The 22,661-nt window shown below is 43.5% G+C and overlaps 1 protein-coding gene across 1 annotated transcript in view; it reads right to left on the minus strand.

The window, feature by feature from the left end:
- Positions 1-22,661, minus strand: part of plxnd1 (plexin D1) — a 109,477-nt gene that overhangs the window by 11,462 nt on the left and 75,354 nt on the right. Inside the window, exons 20-33 of the mRNA XM_029723685.1 lie at positions 21,095-21,209; positions 20,431-20,538; positions 12,855-12,967; positions 11,233-11,337; positions 9,545-9,675; positions 7,054-7,252; positions 6,702-6,848; positions 6,306-6,462; positions 4,695-4,798; positions 3,867-3,930; positions 2,775-2,809; positions 1,890-1,994; positions 324-487; positions 67-214 (exon numbers count right to left, since the gene is read on the minus strand). Of these exons, the coding sequence (XP_029579545.1) occupies positions 67-214; positions 324-487; positions 1,890-1,994; positions 2,775-2,809; positions 3,867-3,930; positions 4,695-4,798; positions 6,306-6,462; positions 6,702-6,848; positions 7,054-7,252; positions 9,545-9,675; positions 11,233-11,337; positions 12,855-12,967; positions 20,431-20,538; positions 21,095-21,209 (1,695 nt within the window). The remainder of the gene's footprint in view (positions 1-66; positions 215-323; positions 488-1,889; positions 1,995-2,774; positions 2,810-3,866; positions 3,931-4,694; positions 4,799-6,305; positions 6,463-6,701; positions 6,849-7,053; positions 7,253-9,544; positions 9,676-11,232; positions 11,338-12,854; positions 12,968-20,430; positions 20,539-21,094; positions 21,210-22,661) is intronic.

The following is a 22,661-nucleotide window of genomic DNA, read 5'->3' on the forward strand; positions in this document are numbered from 1 at the left end:
TGTGACTGTGTTGAGTGTGATCACTTAACAGTAATTGTTTATACATGTGTAATGTGTGTGTCTCACCTTGCCCAGCTGCAGGTCTGAAACGGAGCAGGCATCTATGAAGGCCTGGGCAATGACAGACAGACAGGCGTCCATATGGTCCGTCTTTTCAATGTCAAACACAAACTGAGGGTTCTTCAGGATGTTCACCCAGAAACGCAGAGGTAAACTATAGAGATGAGACAACATTACGTGAGCTTCAGGAACATCTTGCATTATGGATACTGTACTGCCTCATGCTACATTGATGAGTAGATGCATCTTGTTCCCCTAGCTACCAGTTGGTCTTCCAGATGTGCAGGGTGTCGGGGTCGGTGATGCCCCTCTTGTCCGCCTGCTCCTCCAGGAAGTCAAAGAAGTATTTGATTGCCAGCGGCGGACGCTCTGCAGGAATACTGAGGATGGCCAGGAACAAGTCATCTAGGAACTTCTGCAGTGTTCCCTACAAAACCACAACACAGATGGGATCAGACACGGAACCAGAATTGGATTGTTTGGAATTCTGGGATTTCAATTTTTTTTTTTTAAATGTACCTTTATTTAACTAGGCAAGTCAGTTAAGAACACATTCTTATTTTCAATGACGTTTAGGAACAGTGGGTTTACTGTCTTGTTCAGGGGCAGAACGACAGATTTTTTTACATTTAAAATGTTATTTTTTCACCTTGTCAGCTCAGGGACTTGATCTTGCAACCTTTCAGTTACAAGTCTAACACTCTAACCACTAGGCTACCTGCCACCCCATGTCACTGTAAATAGAACTGATGATGGATTGATTGTCAACGATGATGGAATGATGCCTCTGCTTTAGCCAACTACCGTAATTTCCGGACTATAAGCCGCAACTTTTTTCCCACGCTTTGAACCTCGCGGCTTAAACAATGACGCGGCTAATATATGGATTTTTCCTGCTTTCAAATTTTTTTTCTACAAAAAAACACATTCTGTGACGTGCTCAGTTTTTTGGCGGCATGAAGCTTTCATAAGACCAATGAAATTGACGAACGGGTTAAGGTCAAACAACTTTTTTCTTTACTGTTTAGATTAAATCGAGCGCTCTCAAACTTCCCATCATTCTGATTACGGTAGCCATTTTGTCACCCTCATCATGGCAAAGACACGGAGAAATGCATATGATGCAGCTTTCAAGTTGAAGGCGATTGATCTGGCTGTTGGAAAAGGAAATAGAGCTGCTGCACGGGAGCTTGGTCTTAATGAGTCGATGATAAGACGTTGGAAACAGCAGCGTGAGGAATTGACTCAGTGCAAAAAGACAACTAAAGCTTACTGCAAATTTTTTTTTTTTTACAAGCCGTGTTTCGTTAAAGCCTATTTATTTTTGTTACAAGCCGTGTTTCGTTAAAGCCTATTTATTTTTGTTACAAGCCGTATTTCGTTAAAGCCTGTGTAAAGTTCATTTGTTTCAATGTACCGGTAGGCACCTGCGGCTTATAGACATGTGCGGCTTATTTATGTTCAAAATAAAAAAATTAAAAAAATTCAGTGGGTGCGGCTTATATTCAGGTGCGCTCAATAGACCGGAAATTACGGTACTTGAGTTGTGACTGTCATGCCAAACTGTTTAGGATCACAATCGTACTAGTTTGGGAATCATGATGATGATCTTATAAATAACTTGTATTTTTGCATTTAAGCCACAATTTTGGATCTGTGTGGGTCTCCATCTCTCTAAGTATGCTCACAATTGACATGATAAGCAGTTGGCTAGCTGAAGCAGTAACAGATGGGCATCCAGGAAAGGCTGGCACTGCTTTCTGTCACTGTTCTGGTTGTACACTGTGGCTCATTAAAGATGGCTGCCACACTGTGGGTTGTGTGCTTACCTTGGTGGAGAGGAGGCGGGTTAGGTAGATCTCAGGGAGGACCTTCTTACGATGACTCTGTCTGTGGGACTTCTTATTCTCAAACGGCTCATCATGAGGCAAGACCTGGAAGGGCGGGGGCAGGGGTTAGAGGTCAGGGTACAAAAACATCCAATCATCATGGTGGGGATATAAAATAAATCTAAATGAGAATCTTCTACGGAGGTGTGATTAACATTTGACAGGGAGATGAAATGAAAACAAGTGTTCTTGTATGAAGGTTTCAGTTAATACTTCTACCATTTCAAAATGTTTTCACTCACTTCTAAGTACTGAACACAACCCAGGAAGCACATTTGGGAATTATGAGGTCTGACTAACAAGCAAGTTGGGACATTTTGGAAGTTTCTCTGATTGCTGTACAGTAAACCAGTATGAGATGTCTAACATGCTCCTACAGGACAGGGCTAGGACAGAGATGTGGAGGTGGAGGAGAAAGAAAGGACACTGTTGTTTTCACTCTACTAAGCCAGTCCAGGCCAGCACACCATAATATGAAGTGCTACATCAACAAATAACTGCTCAAGAAAAATGACTAAAGCTATTCTCTCAGTGAAATGTATGCCAGAGAACTCATTTCGTCGAACTGAAAGTTATCATATCTGAGTTTTTTCATTGGCTTATGTGGTATTAGTGCTGTCATGTTCTTTCCTACATGCATGCGCTCACACACACTCTTATGAAAGTGTGTAGTTAGTGATTTATTGCTCAGGCTATCCCTGTGTCTGTCTGCGTTAAACTGAGTTCTTTCTGAGACCAATGGGGCTGATGACAGACTGACTGAGGTTAATAGAGGTGAATGAGAAAGCTCTCTGTCCGTGTGTGTGTGCTTGTGTGTGTGCTTACCAAATGGACATATTTCTCTGTGTCCAAGTCTTTGGCTGCAGAGGGAGAGAAAGAAACAGAACAAAACAATGAGAGAAGGAGAGAGAGAGAGAGAATGAAAAAAGATCAGAGGAGGGGAGACAAGTAATAGACAGAAAAAAAGGAAGCGGTCATGAAGAGAGACAGAGGTTTATGGAAATCAAAGAGAGAGTGTAATTAGAGAGCGAGGGAAAAAAGAACGATTATGAGTGAAAGAATGAGAGAGAAAAACTGAAAAGAAACAGAGAGAGGCAGACAGAGTCTGTGATTGGTGCTGGAGCCAGTGTAATGAGTTTATAATGCTCACGCATCGTCAGACCAGAGGTTCACTCTGGTTTACACACACGCACACGTGCGTACACACAAACACAGCCCAATAGTGGCTGTGTTCTCATTACTCCAGGCCTAGTCTTGGCAGGACAGGCCGGTTTAGGCCCCGGCCCCAGTCCAGACCCTCTTAGCTAATCACAGAGAGGGGGAAAGGTGTTTTACATTAGCCAAGGTGTACTACAAATCCATTAGGCCTGGCCTTTGAGCTGCTGGCTCGGTTTGGACCACTTTAGCCTCTCTGGCCAAGTATGAATGAGAGGAGAGGCCCTAATCGTTGGGATGGACAGAGCAGTCTGTCAGAACCGAAGTCCTGTTCTGGATGAGGTTAGCAGACCCTCCCAAACTGAACCGGAATGTTGACGGCCCAGCAGAGGAGTCAACTGTTCATGCTTATGGATACTGAATATCAACCCACGCTGTTGAAAGGTCTAAATCCACTGTGTGTGTGTGTGTGTGTGCCTCTGTATCAGTGTGTGTGTGTGTGTGTGTGTGTGCGCGTGTGCATGCTTGTGTGTATTGTGTATGTGTGTGTGAATGATTAAGTGAGAGTGTGTTTATGTGGCTACAGCATGTTTGTGGTTGGAAATGAATGTATGTCTGTGGTTTGGTGTGTGTGTATATATATGTGTCTAATGTGCTCAAGATGAGACGAGTCTATGCGGTTTTACCTTAATAAAGTACGTGTGTATGTTTTTCTAAGCATGTAGGGGTGTGACAAGGTGACAGTGTGTGTGTGTGACCTACCTCTCCCCAGGGTGTTGTCTCTCTTGTCTTTCATGCTCATGGCGAATGACGCCCCCTCTGGGATCTGGGGGTGGGGTCAGAGGTCACAGGGTCAGGGGTGAGAGACGTGGGGCACAAGAACTGGATCATTAACCGCTGCCTCAGGGTGTGTGTGTGTGTGTGTGTGTGAGAGAGTGTGAGTGAGTGAGTGAGTGAGTGAGTGAGTGAGAGAGAGAGAGAGAGAGAGAGAGAGTTTGAGTGTGTGTGAGAGATAATTTGAGTGTGTGTGTGTGTGTGTGTGTGTGTCTCGGGGGGGGGGGGTCATTAAAGTCAACACACAGTGAAATGGATTGAAAAGCATTGCCAGTGAACTGAAACTGTTAGTACATGCTGTGCCTCGCTGCCTTCACAGTTCACTGCCTTCCCAGCACTGACTAAGTAAAGCACTTAACAGCACAGGTAACAGGGCAGATGTTAGGGGTCACTGCCCAGCTGTTTACACACACACATACACTCAGGCACACCGAAATACTCTGACACATACCAAACATACCAAGACAATAGAAAGTGCAAAGACACACAGATACCCACAGACAATGACACACTGCATGTGTATGATCAGACAGACAAACTGCACATAGACTAACACACACAGTCACCCACACATAAAAATCATGTGGCACCCATTGAGCAGTCAAGATGTCAACATTTACAGTGACAACTCACCCTCACCTCTCTTTTACGCACGCACGCACGCACACACACACACACACACACACACACACACACACACACACACACACACACGTTAGAGCATATGGGGTGTGTGTGATGGGAGCAGATCCTTGCCTGGTAATGTGTGACTGTGTTGAGTTTCTTCCTGCCATCCTCCATCACAGAGGTGTTATCCAGGTCTTGGAGGATCCTGCTATTACTACCAGAAGCAAACCACTCTGCAGGAGAGGAGGGGGAGGCAATACATGTAATGAATGTTTAAATGCATTTAGCCTTCTACTATACTGTACTAGCTCCATGTCAAGGACTAGAGTCACCCGAGCCATGGACCGTTCACTCTGTCACCATCTGGAAAATGTTATCGGAGCATCAGGTCTTGGACCAACAGGCTCCGAGACAGCTTCTACCACCAGGCCATCAGACTGCTGAACAGCTAACCCTGTCTGTTGCCCTGCACCTTAAAGACTATTTTCATCTCAGAGACAATCTGCACCTGAGAGACTATTTTCACCTCAGAGACAATCTGTATCTTAGAGACTATTTTCACCTCAGAGACAATCTGTACCTTAGAGACTATTTTCACCTCAGAGACAATCTGTACCTTAGAGACTATTTTCACCTCAGAGACAATCTGTACCTTAGAGACTATTTTCACCTCAGAGACAATCTGCATCTTAGAGACTTTTGCACCGATGCACCGACCCTCCACACATCCAACCCACACACACACACACACAGCTGTTCTATTATATACTATTTATTTAACTGCATGACCAAGACACTAGCCACTTTATGTTTGTAAATACAGTCATACTAGACATAGCACATTCATTATATATCCTATTGTTCATTATCTATACTGTATACCCTATTGTTCATGATCTATACTGTATATCATATTGTTCATGATCTATACTGTATATCATATTGTTCATGATCTATACTGTATATCCTATTGTTCATTATCTATACTGTATACCCTATTGTTCATGATCTATACTGTATATCATATTGTTCATGATCTATACTGTATATCATATTGTTCATGATCTATACTGTATATCCTATTGTTCATTATCTATACTGTATACCCTATTGTTCATGATCTATATACTGTATACCCTATTGTTCATGATCTATACTGTATATCCTATTGTTCATTATCTATACTGTATACCCTATTGTTCATGATCTATATACTGTATACCCTATTGTTCATTATCTATACTGTATAACCTATTGTTCATTATCTATACGGTATATCCTATTGTTCATTATCTATACTGTATATCCTATTGTTCATGATCTATATACTGTATACCCTATTGTTCATTATCTATACTGTATAACCTATTGTTCATTATCTATACTGTATATCCTATTGTTCATTATCTATACTGTATATCCTATTGTTCATTATCTATACTGTATAACCTATTGTTCATTATCTATACGGTATATCCTATTGTTCATTATCTATACTGTATATCCTATTGTGTACACATCAGTTTACTTGTTATGGATATTGTAGTGCAATGCTGAGGGAGCTAGCACACAAGTATTTCGCTGCACCTTTTATACCTGCTGTAAACTGTGTATGTGATGAATACAATTTGATTTGATGTTAGCTGAGCTACGAAGTAATAATTGGTCATATAGCTCCTTTGCATGGCATTACTTCCACAACTGGGGAGTTGAAGGACAAATAAAAGTAACTTTTCTCACCCAGGTCTACGTCCTCTGCCCGGGGCCACTGGGAGAAGGGCAGGTTCTTATAGAAGGCCTCTAGAATCTTCTCCTTCACCTGACAGATGGTGTCTGTGTTCACAACCTTCACAGCCAGAGAGTCCATACCACATCCCTGGAACGACACGTTGATGTTCTGGACACACAGAGAGAGGGAGGCAATGAATGTTACAATGTCACCTTCTTTTACTTCAGATGGTTGATTATTCCTGCTGATTGATTAAGCTGGTTCATTATTCCTGTTGAGTGATTAAGCTACACATAGTTGAGATATTGTAAACTCTATCATACGATAGACATATGATACATGCACATAGCAAGAGGTGAACCAATCAGTGGGCAGTATATGACCTGCGTTGTTGTGTGGTGACTGACCTGTGGCTTGGCCTCAACGTTCTCTCTGAGCAGCCACTCCTCGTTCAGTGTGTACCGGGCCTTCCCTGTGATGGCGTCTATAGAACCCTTGTTGATCTGCTGCCTGATGGCACAAAGCAGCAGGAAGAAGGGCTCGCCCACTGTCTCCTGCAGAAAACACAGTAACACGTTGATAACGTAAACATTGAGACTGTTTGTCAGTAAAGGCCCAGACTGTAACCAACTGGACAGGGAATACTCATGACTGGATCCAAAAATGTTTGACGGGAGTCTCGTTCTATTGTCATTACATTACGTTCTATTGTCTCACTCCCTCTCTTTTCACAACTCCCTCCCTGCCTCCCTCCCTCACCTTGAGGTAGCTGTACATGCAGATGGACATCCAGTTGGTTAGCATCTTCTCCACAACAGACTCTGTCCGTCGCAGCATCAGCTTGGGGTTCTTGGCGGCCGAGGCATCGATCAGATCCACCAGCAGATCTTTCATAATGCTGGTGTAGTATTCCAGCTTACCATGGAGGGCAATAGTGAGCAGGGATGCCAGGCTACACCTGGGGGGACACAGAAAAACACCAAAATGTGTGTGAGCACAGAGTAAAGAGACATATACAATTCACACAACATGATTTAGTCCCCACACCTGAGAATACACTGAGTTATGTATATGTTCTGAGTTGTCCCAGAGCATGGAGGGGGTGAAACAGTAAAGGTAGACGGGGGATTTCCATAACAAAGAACCTTTCATTTTTTTTAATTATACCTTTATTTAACTAGGCAAGTCAGTTAAGAACAAATTCTTATTTTCAATGACGGCCTATGAACTGCCTTGTTGGGGCAGAACGACAGATTTTTACCTTGTGAGCTCGGGGATTCGATCTTGGAACCTTTCAGTTACTAGTGCGACACTCTAACCACTAGGCTACCTGCCGCCCCATCTAGGAGACCAGGCAGTGGAAACATTAAAGCCACACCACTACTGTGGTGCTGAGCCTGGAGAGGGAACAGTGAAAGGGTCTGGCTTCCAGAATCAATATGAGGAACCTCTAGAACAACTGTCTGTTTTTAGACTGATACACTATATGCTGAGGTGTTGTTGTATGGAGCTGGCAAACAGGCGGCAGGTAGCCTGGCGTGTAGGAGCGTTGGGCCAGTAACCGAAAGGTTGCTGGATTGAATCTGTTGTTCTGCCCCTGAGCAAGGCAGGGTGGTGTACCTCTAACTGTTCCCCAGGTGCCAACGAAGTGGATGTCAATTAAGACAGCCCCCAACACTTCTTTGATTCAGAGGGGTTGGGTTAAATGCAGAAGACACATTTCAGTTGAATGTATTCAGTTGTACAACTGACTAGGTATCCCCCTTTTCACCATATTGTACACATAAACATTTTGAACTGGGAAGAGGTGGATAGACACTCAGGGGCCAGTTTATTAGGTACACCCATATTGTACCGGTTCGGACCCCCTTTGCCTCCAGGACAGGCTGAATTATTTGGGGTATGAAAAGGTTGCTCAATTGGTATCAAGGGATCAAACGTGTGCCAGGAAAACATCCCCCACAACATTACAACACTGCCACCAGCCTGTACCATTGACAGGATGGGGCCATGGACTCAAATCAAATCAAATTGTATTAGTCACATGTGTCGAATACAACAGGTGTAGACCTTACAGTGAAATGCTTACTTACGAGCCCCTAACCGACAGTGCATTTAAAAAAAATACTGATAAGAATAAGAGAAAAGTAACAAGTAATTAAAGAGCAGCAGTAAAAAAATAACAATATATATATAGGGGGGTGCCGGTACAGAGTCAATGTGCGGGGGCACCGGTTAGTTGAGGTAGTATGTACATGTAGGTAGAGTTAATTAAAGTGACTATGCATAGATGACAACAGAGAGTGGCCTGTGGAGAGGGGAGGGGAGCGCATTGTCCAGGGTTGGTTATCGAGTGCCCACTGGATCTGCTTCTTCATGTATATAGCTGATCGGAGTGGAACCCAGTGTTGTCGTCTGCTGCAATAGCCCATCCATGACAAGGACCGACGAGTTGTATGTTCCGAGATGCCATTCTGCACACCAGTTATTTACCTGTTTGTGACCTGCCTGTTAGCTTGCGCCATTCTCCCCTCGACCTCTCATCAACAAGCTGTTTTCTCCCACAGGACTGCTGCTGGCTAGACGTGTTTTGTTTGCCATCCTAGGTAAACCCTAAACACTGTTGTGCGTGAAAAGCCTAGGAGGCCGGCCATTTCTGACATACTGGAACCGTTGCGCCTGGCACTGGCGATCATACCACGCTCAAAGTCACTCGTTCTGCCCATTCTAACATTCACTCAAACAGTAACTGAATGCCTCAATGCCTGCTTTACATAGTAAGCCATGGCCACATGACTCACTGTCTTTAGGAGCAAACCATTTTCGTGAACAGGGTGGTGTACCTACTAAACTGGCCATTTCTTTTTATTTTACCTTTATTTAACTAGGCAAATCATTTAAGAAAAAAATATATATTTTCAATGGCGGCCTTGGAACAGTGGGTTGACTGCCGTGTTCAGGGGCAGAACGACAGATTTTTACCTTGTCAGCTCAGGGATTTCTAACCACTAGGCTACCTGCCACCCAAGTGTACAGGATAATCAGTCGTCACCCTTTTCCTAAACCTAATCCTCTTAACCTGTTACATGAATTATCCTAACCTGCTGCGTATTTTCTCCTAACATGCTACAAAATTCTAATATGACAAAAGCTGCATCCTTTCTGGTCAAAACCATAATCAGTTGTATAGCAGACAGTCACGGTACTTTGGGTTTGAAGTACACATGGTTGACATGGTTTTCATGGTTACCTGTCGCGTATTGCAAAGTCCTTCTGTTGCTCCAGTGCATGAACAAAGGTAACCAGGAAGTGCTTGTTGTTGAGAAGAGTTGAGAAGAGAGTGATTCCCTCCTCCATGTTAGGCTTGGCTGTGTTAGAGGGCTGGAGAGAGAGAAAGAGAGACAGAGAGAGAGAGAGAGAGAGAGAGAAAGAGAAAGTTGGAAAGGAGAGAGAAAAGAGAGAGTTATGTGTATTGAACCAATCAGGGCCCAGTTTACCAAAAGCATCTTAAGGCTAAGTCATCGTTAGAAACTTTGTAGGTGCATCATTACATCTCCAAGCTGTTTCCCAAAACCATCGTTATTAATGTTGCCCTTGAAAACCCTCATAATCTAACGCCTGCCACTCGAACAGCTAAGTACATCGATAGATGCTTTCTTGCCCTACCGCGGCACTTTATACAAAGAAGATTTCCGCTAAACATACAATCACATTGTTTATCCACCTCTTTGGAACCACCAATAACTTCAGAACAAAGTTGACTACAAATACAGAGTTGCCAATGTCCTTGCAATTGATTCAAACAGCAGCGTTGCCTTTCTTTCGATCCTATCAGTATCAACACATGCCTCAACAACGCACTTAGTGAATGTTCTCTGTGACTGGTGTTTTGGGAAACGTATGTTACATTTTCGGCAGTTGCAGGTAAGATGCATCGTTAAAACACGTTATAGGGAAACCGGGCGCTGTTCAATCAGACTCCTCGCTAATCCAAATCCACCTCATAAATCCACCTCATAAATCCAGCTCATACCAGAGTATGACCACTAAAACTCATTATCGCTTTCCACCTCAGAGCTTTTCACCTGCTTTCTCATAACATCATCACAGTCCCCAGGTGCTTTCTAGTACTGTCTTCTAAACACTCCTAGCCTAGTTAATGCGGATGTATCCTGTCTAACGGTGCACCTAAGCAGTGCTCTGATGAAGTCTTCCCTCTTGACTGCAGCCATATGCTCCTGTTTCCACAGTGACAGAAGGAGAGCAGGGGTGTCCATTAAGATAAATGGCCGCCTGTGAGATTTGGACGCTGTGACCTGGAAAACACTTCCCGGGAAAATAGTGAGGATCTGAAACACTTTATCACCCTTAGACAGGCTCCCCTGGCTGTCGACCCAAAACCATGCATTGTTTCAATAGTAGAGCTCACACACACACACACACACACACACACACACACACACACACACACACACACACACACACGGCCGTCGGCATGGTTATGGTAAAATGAGTGCTGTGCCATCATCATCATGGAGACGGTGGGAAGTGTGTCAACAACCTGCCAGTGTTTGGGTGGGCTGGGATAGTGTTTGACAACGTAAAAACTCTGAATCATATGGACTGGCAGCTGGTGAATGGGCATTAGAATGCAATGCATACACACGTCTGCACAGTTAGACACATACACGCACACACACACACATCCACCCATGCACACACACACTCATTAAGGCACGCACGCAAGCACATACACATGGTTGTGCTTTCCTTCTATAGTTACTCCTAATCAACAGCCTCACCGTGGAGACTTAATCATCTTCAGTGTGACCCAGTTGTGAATCAAAGGAACGAGGGAGTAGAGGAATAGAATGGAGGCGCTCCAGGTAGAGGAGAGCAGAATGGATAATGGAACACTTCAGGGGGTTATCTCTATACCTGCCAGTCTTGCAGAAGGGGGTGTGTCTCAGGGAGGGCTCGTGGACCGAGGGCGTCGTTCTCATAGACGGGCTGGACCAGACTCCTCTCATAGTCCGAACACATCTGAGGTAAACATACAGAGAGACAGAACCATTACATCACAAAACGTATTTAGAGACAAACAGAGAAAGGGCCAGACACATCGACCATTGCTCTCATAGTCAGAGCCAACGGAGTCAAATAATTAAATGAGCTGTGCCACACACACATACACACACTCAGCAAGGTGAGTGTGTGTATGTGTGTGTTTCAGTGTGTGTCAATGGGATAGAGGGTTGAGACTGTGGTTTGCCCTTGTCTTGTGGCAACTAATTGAACAGTATTGTGTTGCTCTATGTTTTTGGTCTCTGTAAACCTGAGCGGAGACAGTAAACTACTGAGGTAAGGACGCAAGTGTTTATCCTGCATCAGTGTATGTGTGATTGTGTGTGTGTGTGAGTAGTGAAGTAACAACATAAGTATTTATGTTCCATCATAGCAGCTTTTCAACAGTATACCAGCTCTCATTTCCTTCACATCTAAAAAACACACTGTCCACCTCAACAAACTTATACAGTTCTATCTGTGAACGAGTGTGTGTGCATACAATAGACTGTGTGGGTGATTGCGGGAGTCTGTGCTGATACTGTATGTGCATGGCTGTGTTTGAGTATGGATGGTTGTACTAAAGAATGTGCATGCGAACGAAAGTGTGTCGGTGGGTTCACAAGTGTGTGCTGATGTGTGTGTGTAGCTCTGTGTGGGGTAAGTTGTTTTGTGCGAGTGCCCAGCATTGTTCCTTGTCCTTGAAACATCCAACTAGCTCTCACAGTCTCACATCAGAATTAGACGTTCATCCATGTTTCTCAAAAGTCCAATTTCGAAGTCGTTGCAAACGTCAAATTTCACATTTCAAAAAGTTTAAGGTTAGGTTTAGCCATTAACTCCTCCAAATGTTTAAGTTAAGGCATCAATGCCGAAAGCTTAAGGTAAGGGTTCAAGTTTGGGTTGATCACTTGATTTAAACTTGCAACCTTTGGAATCAGAGGCAGATGCTTATGCTCATCCGCATTCGCCACCCACAACACCCTAGCAAAACCTAAATCTACTTGAAGGTAACAGTGCTCACTGTTGCCGCTAGCGGCTGGTCTCCACTTTAACTCCCGACGTCCTCAGACATGGATGAACGCCGAATCCTGACTTGTATCATGGGTAAACTGGCTGGAAACGTCATGCTTGTGGTTTGAAACTTCATGCCCGGTGTTTGAATACCAAACACACTGTTGTGTCTGTCTGTATCTCTGTCTGTCTGTGGAAACACACAGAGGCATAGACAGAAAATCTACACCTGTCCAACAGGATGGATAGCACATCAGAGAGGAGAATATTTTTTACCTGTAACGAATATATGTTCTTCTTAAGGGACTTAAACCACACCATGCCTGTCAAGTTTTGGGATGGTAATAACATGGACACGTGAAGTCCTTTTCAATGTAAACTGTAAAAAATATTCTGACGGAAAATCTCTCTAATGGTTGTAGTAAGGTGATACCCACCTTGGGGGAAGAAGAGGTATGTGTGTGTGTGATTAACTGACTCACCTTGGGGAAGAAGGTGCGTGTGACAAACTGTTTGTACTCCAGGAAGGGGATTCCCTGGCTGCGGTTCAGCTCCTTGGTCAGGTCTGTCATGTCTGTCTGTAGCTCTGCAAAGCCTGGAAGGACACCAGAGGGTCACAGGACATTAAGTTACATACAGTTTAGAACACCTAAGACAACTCTCAGTCTCATCCCAGAACACAGGCCCAAAACCATGTATAAATGGTTTCGAGACCGCCACTTTCTGCTCCATAGCCGTTGCTAAGCGATAATTAACGCTTCCATGTTGTGCTGTTTATTTGTGATAGTTTTCTAAAACTGATGTCCAGTGAAAACAGATATGCAATTTGTTGACACTACAACACAGTAAAGACTTAAAGACTTAGTGCCTTGCAAAAGTATTCATCCCCCTTGGTGTTTTTCTTATTTTGTTGCATTACAACCTGTAATTTAAATGCATTTTTATTTGGATTTCATGTAATGGACATACACAAAATAGCCCAAATTGGTGAAGTGAAATGAAAAATATTATTTATATAAAAAAATGGAAAAGTGGTGCGTGCATATGTATTCACCCCCTTTGCTATGAAGCCCCTAAATAAGATCTGGTGCAACCAATTACCAGAAGTCACATAATTAGTTAAATAAAGTCCACCTGTGGGCAATCTAAGTGTCACATGATCTGTCACATGATCTCAGTATACATACACCTGTTCTGAAAGGCCCCAGAGTCTGCAACACCACAAAGCAAGGGGCTCCATGAAGACCAAGGAGCTCTCCAAACAGGTCAGGGACAAAGTTGTGGAGATCAGGGTTGGGTTCTAAAAGAATATCTGAAACTTTAAACATCCCATGGAGCACCATTAAATCCATTATTAAAAAATGGAAAGAATATCGCACCACAACAAATCTGCCAAGAGAGGGCCGCCCACCAAAACTCACGGACCAGGCAAGGAGGGCATTAATCAGAGAAGCAACAAAGAGACCAAAGATAACCCTGAAGGAGCTGCAAAGCTCCACAGCGGTGATTGGAGTATCTGTCCATAGGACCACTTTAAGACGTACACTCCACAGAGCTGGGCTTTACGGAAGAGTGGCCAGAAAAAAAGCCATTGCTTGGGCAGATATTGCTTGGGCAAATATCCCAGTGGCTAGATGTGCCAAGCTTATAAAGACATACCCCAAGAGACTTGCAGCTGTAATTGCTGTAAAAGGTGGCGCTACAAAGTATTAACTTTGAGGGGGTGAATAGTCATGCACGCTCAAGTTTTGTGTTTTTGTCTTATTTGTTGTTTATTTCACAAAAAATATTTTGCATCTTCAAAGTGGTAGGCATATTGTGTAAATCAAATGATACAAACCCCCCCAAAATCCATTTTAATTCCAGGTTGTAAGGCAACAAAATAGGAAAATGTCTAAGGGGGGGGGGGGGGGTGAATACTTTTGCAAGCCACTGTAGGCCTAATAAAATACTTCAAATGGTATGCTAACCGCGTCTCTCTTGCTCTCTGTCTGGATCGATCAGAATTTTTGGATTCTTGTGGATTCATATTGAAAATGTATGCAGATTTGAATGCTTTTATATGTGGTATGATTGCTAGTTAGCCTATTGCAGATCTGGACAAATGTGACTCGTTTCAGGAAACTAGGCATATGTCGTGTGTCACTACTTCACAAGAGAGCTATTTGAACGTAAACTTTTTTTAATGTGTTTTTTGGCAGAAATGCATTCTGGAACATGTGAACTTTCATGTTTCTTAATAACAAACTTGTATGCCAACTGTAAATACAAATAAAATTGTTAAATTACGAGCTTAGTTGGTTTAGCCAGAGAAAAAGTCAGCAACCTTCCCGCTAGCCATGATTATCTGAGATAATGAGTGGGCTGGACATGCCAAGAGATGGGTTCGAATTGGTCTGCCATATAGCACGAGTCTGTCTATTTGAACTGGTCAGTATGTGTAGGTAATCCTGTCTAACGCGTCTTTTAAAAAATATATATATCGCATAGTAGAACTGCATAAGTGTTGCTCTCCACTTTCTGGAGGACCAAGTTTTGAAATCAGTTTAATTAGAGTATGATAGCTAAGGAGATGGAGAAAACCCCTGTCTCCGGATTACATCTTCAAACTAAGGGCAACCATGGCATCCGTGACTGGGAGTAGCGTCCATCCATGATGTATACGGGTAAGATAGTCTAGCTAGCTACATATTCAGATATTACACGTTTCTAATTTTGACAGAAAGTTGTTTCCATTTCAAGTTAAAGTGTATTGTTAACCAGCTAGCTAACATTAGCTGGCTGGCTCGCTAGCTAACATTACATGTATGATCTTATTATTCGTATCTCAGTGCCATTTGCTTTGCTAGTTATAGCCTAATGTTAGCTAGCTAACATTCAACCTGGTTGGTTAGCTACCTGCAGATTCATGCAGGATAGTAACATCCTGAGTTGGGATTATTGTTCATTGTTTACCTAGCTTGCAAAAGACTCCACTATGCAAGTAACCATTTCAATAGAATGTCACTGTGACAACTGTTGATAGACGTAGCTGGTAAATGGCTATCTACTCTGATTTCAGAGCCCTCTCGTTTGAGTCTGCCAGAGCGCAGAATAACGAACGCTCAACACCCGTTGAATATGTCTGGTGTCAGTAAACATTGGCAAAAAAGCATAAATTGTTGCCAGCAGCACAGTTGCAGTCACTCTGGATAACATAAAAATTGTCTAACCAGCTCTGCTAGGGTGAGTAAAATAGTCAGTGAGCTGTTCTCTCATTTGTGTCTGGAAGTAACTAGCAAGCTAGCCAAAGTTAATCAGTTAGCTTGGGTTCTTGACTGCTGTTGTTAGGACAGAACGCTCAGGTCAACCCTTAAAGAGATCAGTGGGGCTAAAGCTTAAGAGGGTGTAAATTATGCTGAATGGGTGCAGACAAAGAAGATCTCTCCAGTAGGTACCAAAGGTAATTTTCTCAAAAGTCAGGTTACAAGTTTTTCAACTTTCAAAGCAGAATTACTTTTCCATTGTTCCTCAAATGCAGTGTATGATATACCATTTTGTAACTCTGTGCCTCTGCTTTTGTCCAATGTAAAAAACACAATTTCAAATGTTGCTACTTAAGACTGAATCAAGGCGGTCGGTCACCAATGATCCACCTACCACTATTCACTATGAATGGTGGATAGAGGGCAGGATAGACAGTTAGACTGGTGGACTATATTGTACTGTGGTATAGTAAACGTTAGCATGTGGAAAAGCGTAGTGCATAAGGGAAGTACCAAAACATCTTGATATAGGGGAGGCGCATGCAAGCAGATGAGGACAATTTGCTAGGATTGTCGCCTATACTCCCTCTCCGGCGCTCTAGGTCACCAGGCTGCTCATTATTACGCACACCTGTGACCATCATTACGCACACCAGCGCCTCATCAGACTCACCTGGACTCACCTTCCTGATTGGTTCCTTCCCCAGGCGTTATTGTTTCTGTTCCAGTGTTCATGTCTGTACGGGCGCAGTGCACGCTGACACGGTCGACAGGTGCACGGTGTTTCCTCCGACACATTGGTGTGGCTGGCTTCAAGGTTAAGCGAGTAGTGTGTCAAGAAGCAGTGCGTCTTGGCGGGGTTGTGTTTTGGAGGATGCACGGCTCTCGACCTTCGCCTCTCCCGAGTCCGTAATGGTGTTGCAGCGATGAGACAAGACTAACTACCAATTGGATACCGCGAAATTGTGGAGGAAAAGGGGTAAAAGTAACAACAAAAATAAAAAGAATAATAAATGTCTGTATTTACCCTTGTTTCTTGTTTTGTTTTATGTTCATTTAGTTATTAACCTCTTGACGGTTGCCTAGGATAGGGGGCGCCACAGCGCATTTTGAAAAAAATTCGTGGCCATTTTAAACGGCCTACTACTCAAACTCAGAAGCTAGGATATGCATATAATTAATACTTGTGGATAGAAAACACCCTAAAGTTTCTAAAACTGTTGAATTGCGGACTCAACTTCATCACGTTGCCTATTAATCACACCGTGATATGGTTCATTGAGCACTTCCTATTGCTTCCACTAGATGTCCCCAGTCTTTACAAAGTGATTTGAGCCTTCTACTGTGAAAACTGACAGAATGACACGCTGTGGAACGTGGTCACACGGAGAGGGCCATCACAATTATGACGCCGGCGCCCCTAGCTACCCTCCCCTTTCGAAACGTTTTGAAACACAATGCAATCGTCCCCCTCGAATCTTATTAGAGCTCTAGTTGAAAAACGCCCTAAAGATTTATGTTATACAACGTTTGACATGTTTGAACGAACCTAAATAAGAAAAAAATGCATTTTGTTGAAAGAGTAGCCCCGCGCACGTCGGAACTTTTGGTGCAGCGCTAACAACAACAAGCTAATGGAACATAAAGGATGAACTTTTTCGAACGAAAATACATTTGTTGTGGACCTGGGATTCCTGGAAGTGCCTAAGGATGAAGATAATCAAAGGTAAGGGATTATTGACAATAGTATACAAGACTAGATTTGATATGCGATTGTTCCAAGATGGCGCTGACCAGTATTGCTAGCCTATTGTTCTGAGTATCGCATCCCCTTTTATTGCAAAGTGTGATTACCCAGTAAAGTTATTTTTAAATCTGGCATTACAGGTGCTTTCAAGAGATATTCATCTATAAATCTTAGAATGACAATATTACATTTTAAAAATGTTTTCGAATAGTAATTTAGTAAATTGTAGCGCTGTTTCATCGGATGCATTTGAGGGAAAATAGTTAATCAACGTTACGCACTGATGTAAAATGCAGTTTTTATATATAAATATGAACTTTATCGAACAAAAGAATGCATGTATTGTGTAACATGATGTCCTAGGTGTGTCATCTGATGAAGATTGTCAAAGGTTAGTGCTGCATTTAGCTGTTTTTTGGTTATTTGTGATGCATGTGGTTGGTCGGAAAATGGCTATGTGGCTACTTTTATATATACTCCTCTAACATAATCTAATGTTTTGCTTTTGCTGTAAAGCCTTTTTGAAATCGGACAACGTGGTTCGATTCAGGAGAGGTGTATCTATAAAACGATATACGCATACGGGACGGAGGCCGCACAGGGATTAAATACACTCCCTGAACTTGCTTCCCAAATCCCAGCGTTACAAGGAAGGAATAAATTATATAGTAAAACCTGCAAAAGAGCGAATGTAAACCAGGGAAAAGACGCACTACCCTCCCCTGTGCCCAATAAAAAAACACACAACCCTCCCCAAAGCAAAAAAACAAGTTAGACAACCCTCCTCTAGTTTGGACCACCCACCCCAGCAAATTTCGAACTGTCCCTAATCACTCCCACACATACCAAACTCTTCACATTCATCTAGATGGATGGTCCCTGCAATATGTCAATCTCTCCACTGCCACCTTAGTACATTACATTTACTTTTTAGTTATTTAGCAGACATTCTTATCCAGAGGGACTTACAGTAGCAAGTGCATACATTTTTTATAGTTCTTTGTAATGGGAATTGAACCTCACAACCCTAGCGTTGCAATTTCCTTTCTCCCCTCTTCCCTTCTCTCCTCCCTCCTGTTCTGCCCTTCCCAAACCCATCCCTCACCCCTTACACACTTACCCTGGTCTCACCCACACAGCTGTCTGTGTTCTCCAACAAACCTCCCCATCTCTCCACAGACACATCCCTGACTCATGGCCATCTTCCTCCCTCCTTTCCTCTCTCCCTCCATTTCTCTTTCTCTATTCATCCCTATTTATCTATGCTCAGACATTCTGTGGCCTTCAGACTGGCCCTCCTTCATTCCCCCTCTCCCCTTCTTCTCCCCTCTCCCTCCTCTCCTCCCTTCTCTCCTCACCCTCTCTTCTCTCCCCCCTCCTCCCTCCTCTCGTTTCCCCTCTCCTCTCCCCCTCCCCCTCCTCTTCTCTCCCCCCTCTCCTCCCTCCTCTCGTTTCTCCTCTCCCCCTCCCCCCTCTCCTCCCTCCTCATTTCTCCTCTCCTCCCTCCTCATTTCTCCTCTCCTCCCTCCTCTCGTTTCTCCTCTCCTCTCCGCTTAATTTTTTTTTTATGCTAGTGCTTGTATTAATTTGGGAGCTATCGCATCCCACAACTCTCCCAGACTATGTTTGGAATATTTCTTTCTCGGACAGAATAGGACAGGTCGACTTTTGTACAATGGGGGATATTAGATTGACATAGGCTAGTGCTTTTGCTGTTCGTTAGGCCTACTCATCTTGTTGGCTGACGAAAGTAAACGTGGACAGTTCTTCTAACATTTTCAATATGCGCCACAGAATTCGATAAGAAGGACGCGCGCAGTTGCGTCCCAGATGTGTCTGTCTTCACTCTAAGCCTACTTCGGAGCTGAGATGCCTGTGAGAAGGACCTGATCACATGACGGGCATTAGCTAATAAGAATTTAGATATCTGAGAGAGCCATGTGAGTGAGAGGTGCTTAAGAGCACGGCAACTGGCAGTCGGAAGAAGGGAATTATAACTATTATATTCAGCCCAAAGGCACAACGGCTGGCCGCAAAAGGAATAGATTTTTAGGGGCCATTAAGGGGGATGCCACAGGGAAATTTGAGGCCTGATGAGAATATTATCAAGTGCTTTTCAAATTGTGAATGAGAGACTGATGAAGTGTGTGCTGCCTGCGCACGAAACAAAGCAGACCTCATGCCTTTCATGCTACTTTTTTTCAAATCATCATTAGAGTTGCATCATGCAGGCCAAAAATGTTTTAAAATTCAAAACATATAGCTCAATGTTTGTATCACAACTAAAATTGCATAAATCATTTTAAATTATGCATATAGGAGGACCTGTTTTTTTGTTAATCACTCAACACAGAATAGCCACATGTGCGCACTCCCTTGGAAATCATTTGGAGAAAATATCCTTTCTATTTTATTCAGCTATGTTCAATTGCATTCTTCATACTATGAAATAATATAAAATTATGCAACGGAATTCTTAGCAAATCTTGTATGCTAAATGAACTAGTGTGTTCCACAGCCATATGGCATAGCCAGATCAGGACCTAATATAAGGACAACTCAGAGTATGCTATTCTGTTATTCTGTTCTTCTGAAATAGACTACATTTCCTTCATATCATGCTTCTTTAGACCTGTCTAAAATAAGTAATGGATTTATTGTGAAGGTGTAGGCTGTATTACATGGATTTAATAGACTTTTTAAAAATGTTCCAAGGTCAGCATCAGGGCTTGTAGGCTGTGCGTGGAAGCCAAGAGATGCTAAATGTGTTTATGTTAATTACCGTGAGACCGGCAGTTATTTGCTTGACAATCTCCGGCTGACAAACTTTCATGACCGCCACAGCCCTAGCCCCAGGAACATCAGAGAACATGAGAAAGAATTCAACGGAGCTCTAATAACATGGAGACCTGCTGGTAGCATTACGGATCACACACTCCTGCCTTTTCAACTCAGTACAAGTGCATGTGAGCGTGTGTGTGTGCATGCGTATGTACGTGCGTGCGTGCATGTATGTGTGTGTGTGCATGTGTGAGTGAGTGAGTGTGTGTGTGTGTGGTACTGCACCTTTGCGGATCTCATCTCTGATCTGGGACTCCATCTCCTCCATCTGCAGCAGAGTCTTCTGCCAGTAGCGCTCCGCCCTCCGGCTCTTAGTACAGTACACCACTAGAGCTGAGAGAGAAAGAGAGAGAAAGAAAGAGAGAGAAAGAGAGAAAGAGAGAGAAGGAAAGAGAAGGAAAGAGAGAGAGAGAATGAGCAAGAGAGAGCGAGAGAGAGAGAGAGACAGAGAAAGAGAGAAAAGGGGAATGAGGGAAAGTATGAGGGAGAGAAACAGAGAGAAGACATAAGACTCATTAAATTAATGTCTTTGAAGCCATATCCTGTTATCACAGGTTGACATGTTGTAATGAATCAGGACATACTCCATTTGTAAAAGCTCCATACATACACAGCTTCTGGAAAGAAATGAAAACACACACTTGTTGGAGACACACACACACCCAGACACACATAAAAAAACAGACACACACAGACATACAACCACATGAGAATACACACAGACACACACACACAGACACACACACACACACAGGGAACAGTGGTGTCTTTGTGCTGTGTAGACAGGGGGAGACCCTGACCCTGAAGATCCTTTTATCTCCCTGACATCTGGAGCATCCGTCGCCAAGGCAGCCAAACATCCATCACCCCCGGTGGACCAAACACTTACCCACAGTGCACAGCAGCAGCAGCACGCAGCACACCACGATGGACACCACAATGGCCAGCTCACTACCTCCCAGCTGCACCTTGGCTATGATCCTCTGGAAGTTACCCACCCGCACCTAGAGAGGGCAAGGGATGGGAGAGAGAGGAGGGAAGATGGAGGGATGAGGAGAGAGGAAATAGGGAAGTGGGGACAGAACAGTGTTTAGCAGGTCTGTAACAGACTCTGAGGTCTTTGAAAGAGAGAATAGAAATGCACACAGTCTCACATTGACACACAATCAGACAAATAAACATTTAGACTAACACACACACACACGCACACACACACACACTGGAGTGTGTGTGATGGTATGAGTCAACCACTTCAGGGTGACCCACATGTGACTGAAGGGTTGACTTTCACTTCTGCTTTCTGGTTGGCCAATATGGACTCTCAGCCTCTGTCCAATATTCATACCCTGTTATCTAAAACACGTCTGCAACTCAGTTCCTTTCACTGACTAACCCAATTTTCTATCTCAACCTTGCTGTCGAAATTCAGTTTGTCTACCTCTTGGTCCTACATCCCCATAACCTTTTGTTACTAGACTGAGGAGGGGAACTAGTGGTCTGTCTCTCTGTATGGTCTCTCTCTGGTCTGACTGTTTATTTGTCCAAACCATAAAAACAAAGGAAAAAAGAGTCGAACTGGTGTGGTGGAAAGAAATGCCATTGTTCCGTGTTCCTGCTTCGTTGGGGTACAGAAAGCCCCTACAGCTCCCCCATACAGAGGCTCAGCTTCACTTCTGAGCCAAGGGAAATAGAGGTAAAAATAGGTAGCGGTATGCTGCTGAAAAGTCACTGAATAAATCAAAAAGGTTGTTTTAATGCCCCAAAGATAATCATTTGCATACCCTTTAAACTGGGGGGACCTAGCACACAAATAACACAAATATAAATACACACACACACATTCTCAGGAGAGATGGGGGCAGCCCACCCGTTAGTGTTATGACATCTTGTTTGACCCCTGCCCTCTGTGTTTGTCTGCTAATTGCATGTGTTTATTTATGGACATCCTGAGAGAGAGAGAAAGAGAGTGTTTTTCCTCCACCCCCTCCCTCCCCCCCTCCCTCCCTCCCTCCGTGACTCATGCCTCACTGACCATCTTTGAGGGACAGACTAACAGACTGATAGACAGTCAGACATGGCCATTCTAACTCAGATCAAAGGTAAAATGTTGATTGCTGTTTCTCCCTAATAAACCCTCTCAAAACAGACTGAAATGGGAAACGGACGAGAGAGCAGGGAGGGAGCAAGAGAGAGTGAAAAGAGAGAGGGAGGAAGAGAAGAGGTGGGGATTTTATCAGAGTGAGTTTGGTTGTGGCTTTACTGAGCCCTTCTATTATAAAGAGACTTCTGACACAATACCAAAACATGTGGACAAGGCCTCTGTCCCAGGGTCTCTTCTGAAACAGTAGAATTGAAATGAAAACCAAAACATGTGGACAAGGCCACTGTCCCAGGGTCTCTTCTGAAACAGTAGAATTTAAATGAAAACCAAAACATGTGGACAAGGCCACTGTCCC

This window comes from Salmo trutta, chromosome 30 (assembly GCF_901001165.1).
Source record: "Salmo trutta chromosome 30, fSalTru1.1, whole genome shotgun sequence".
NCBI classification, from domain to species: Eukaryota; Metazoa; Chordata; class Actinopteri; order Salmoniformes; family Salmonidae; genus Salmo; species Salmo trutta.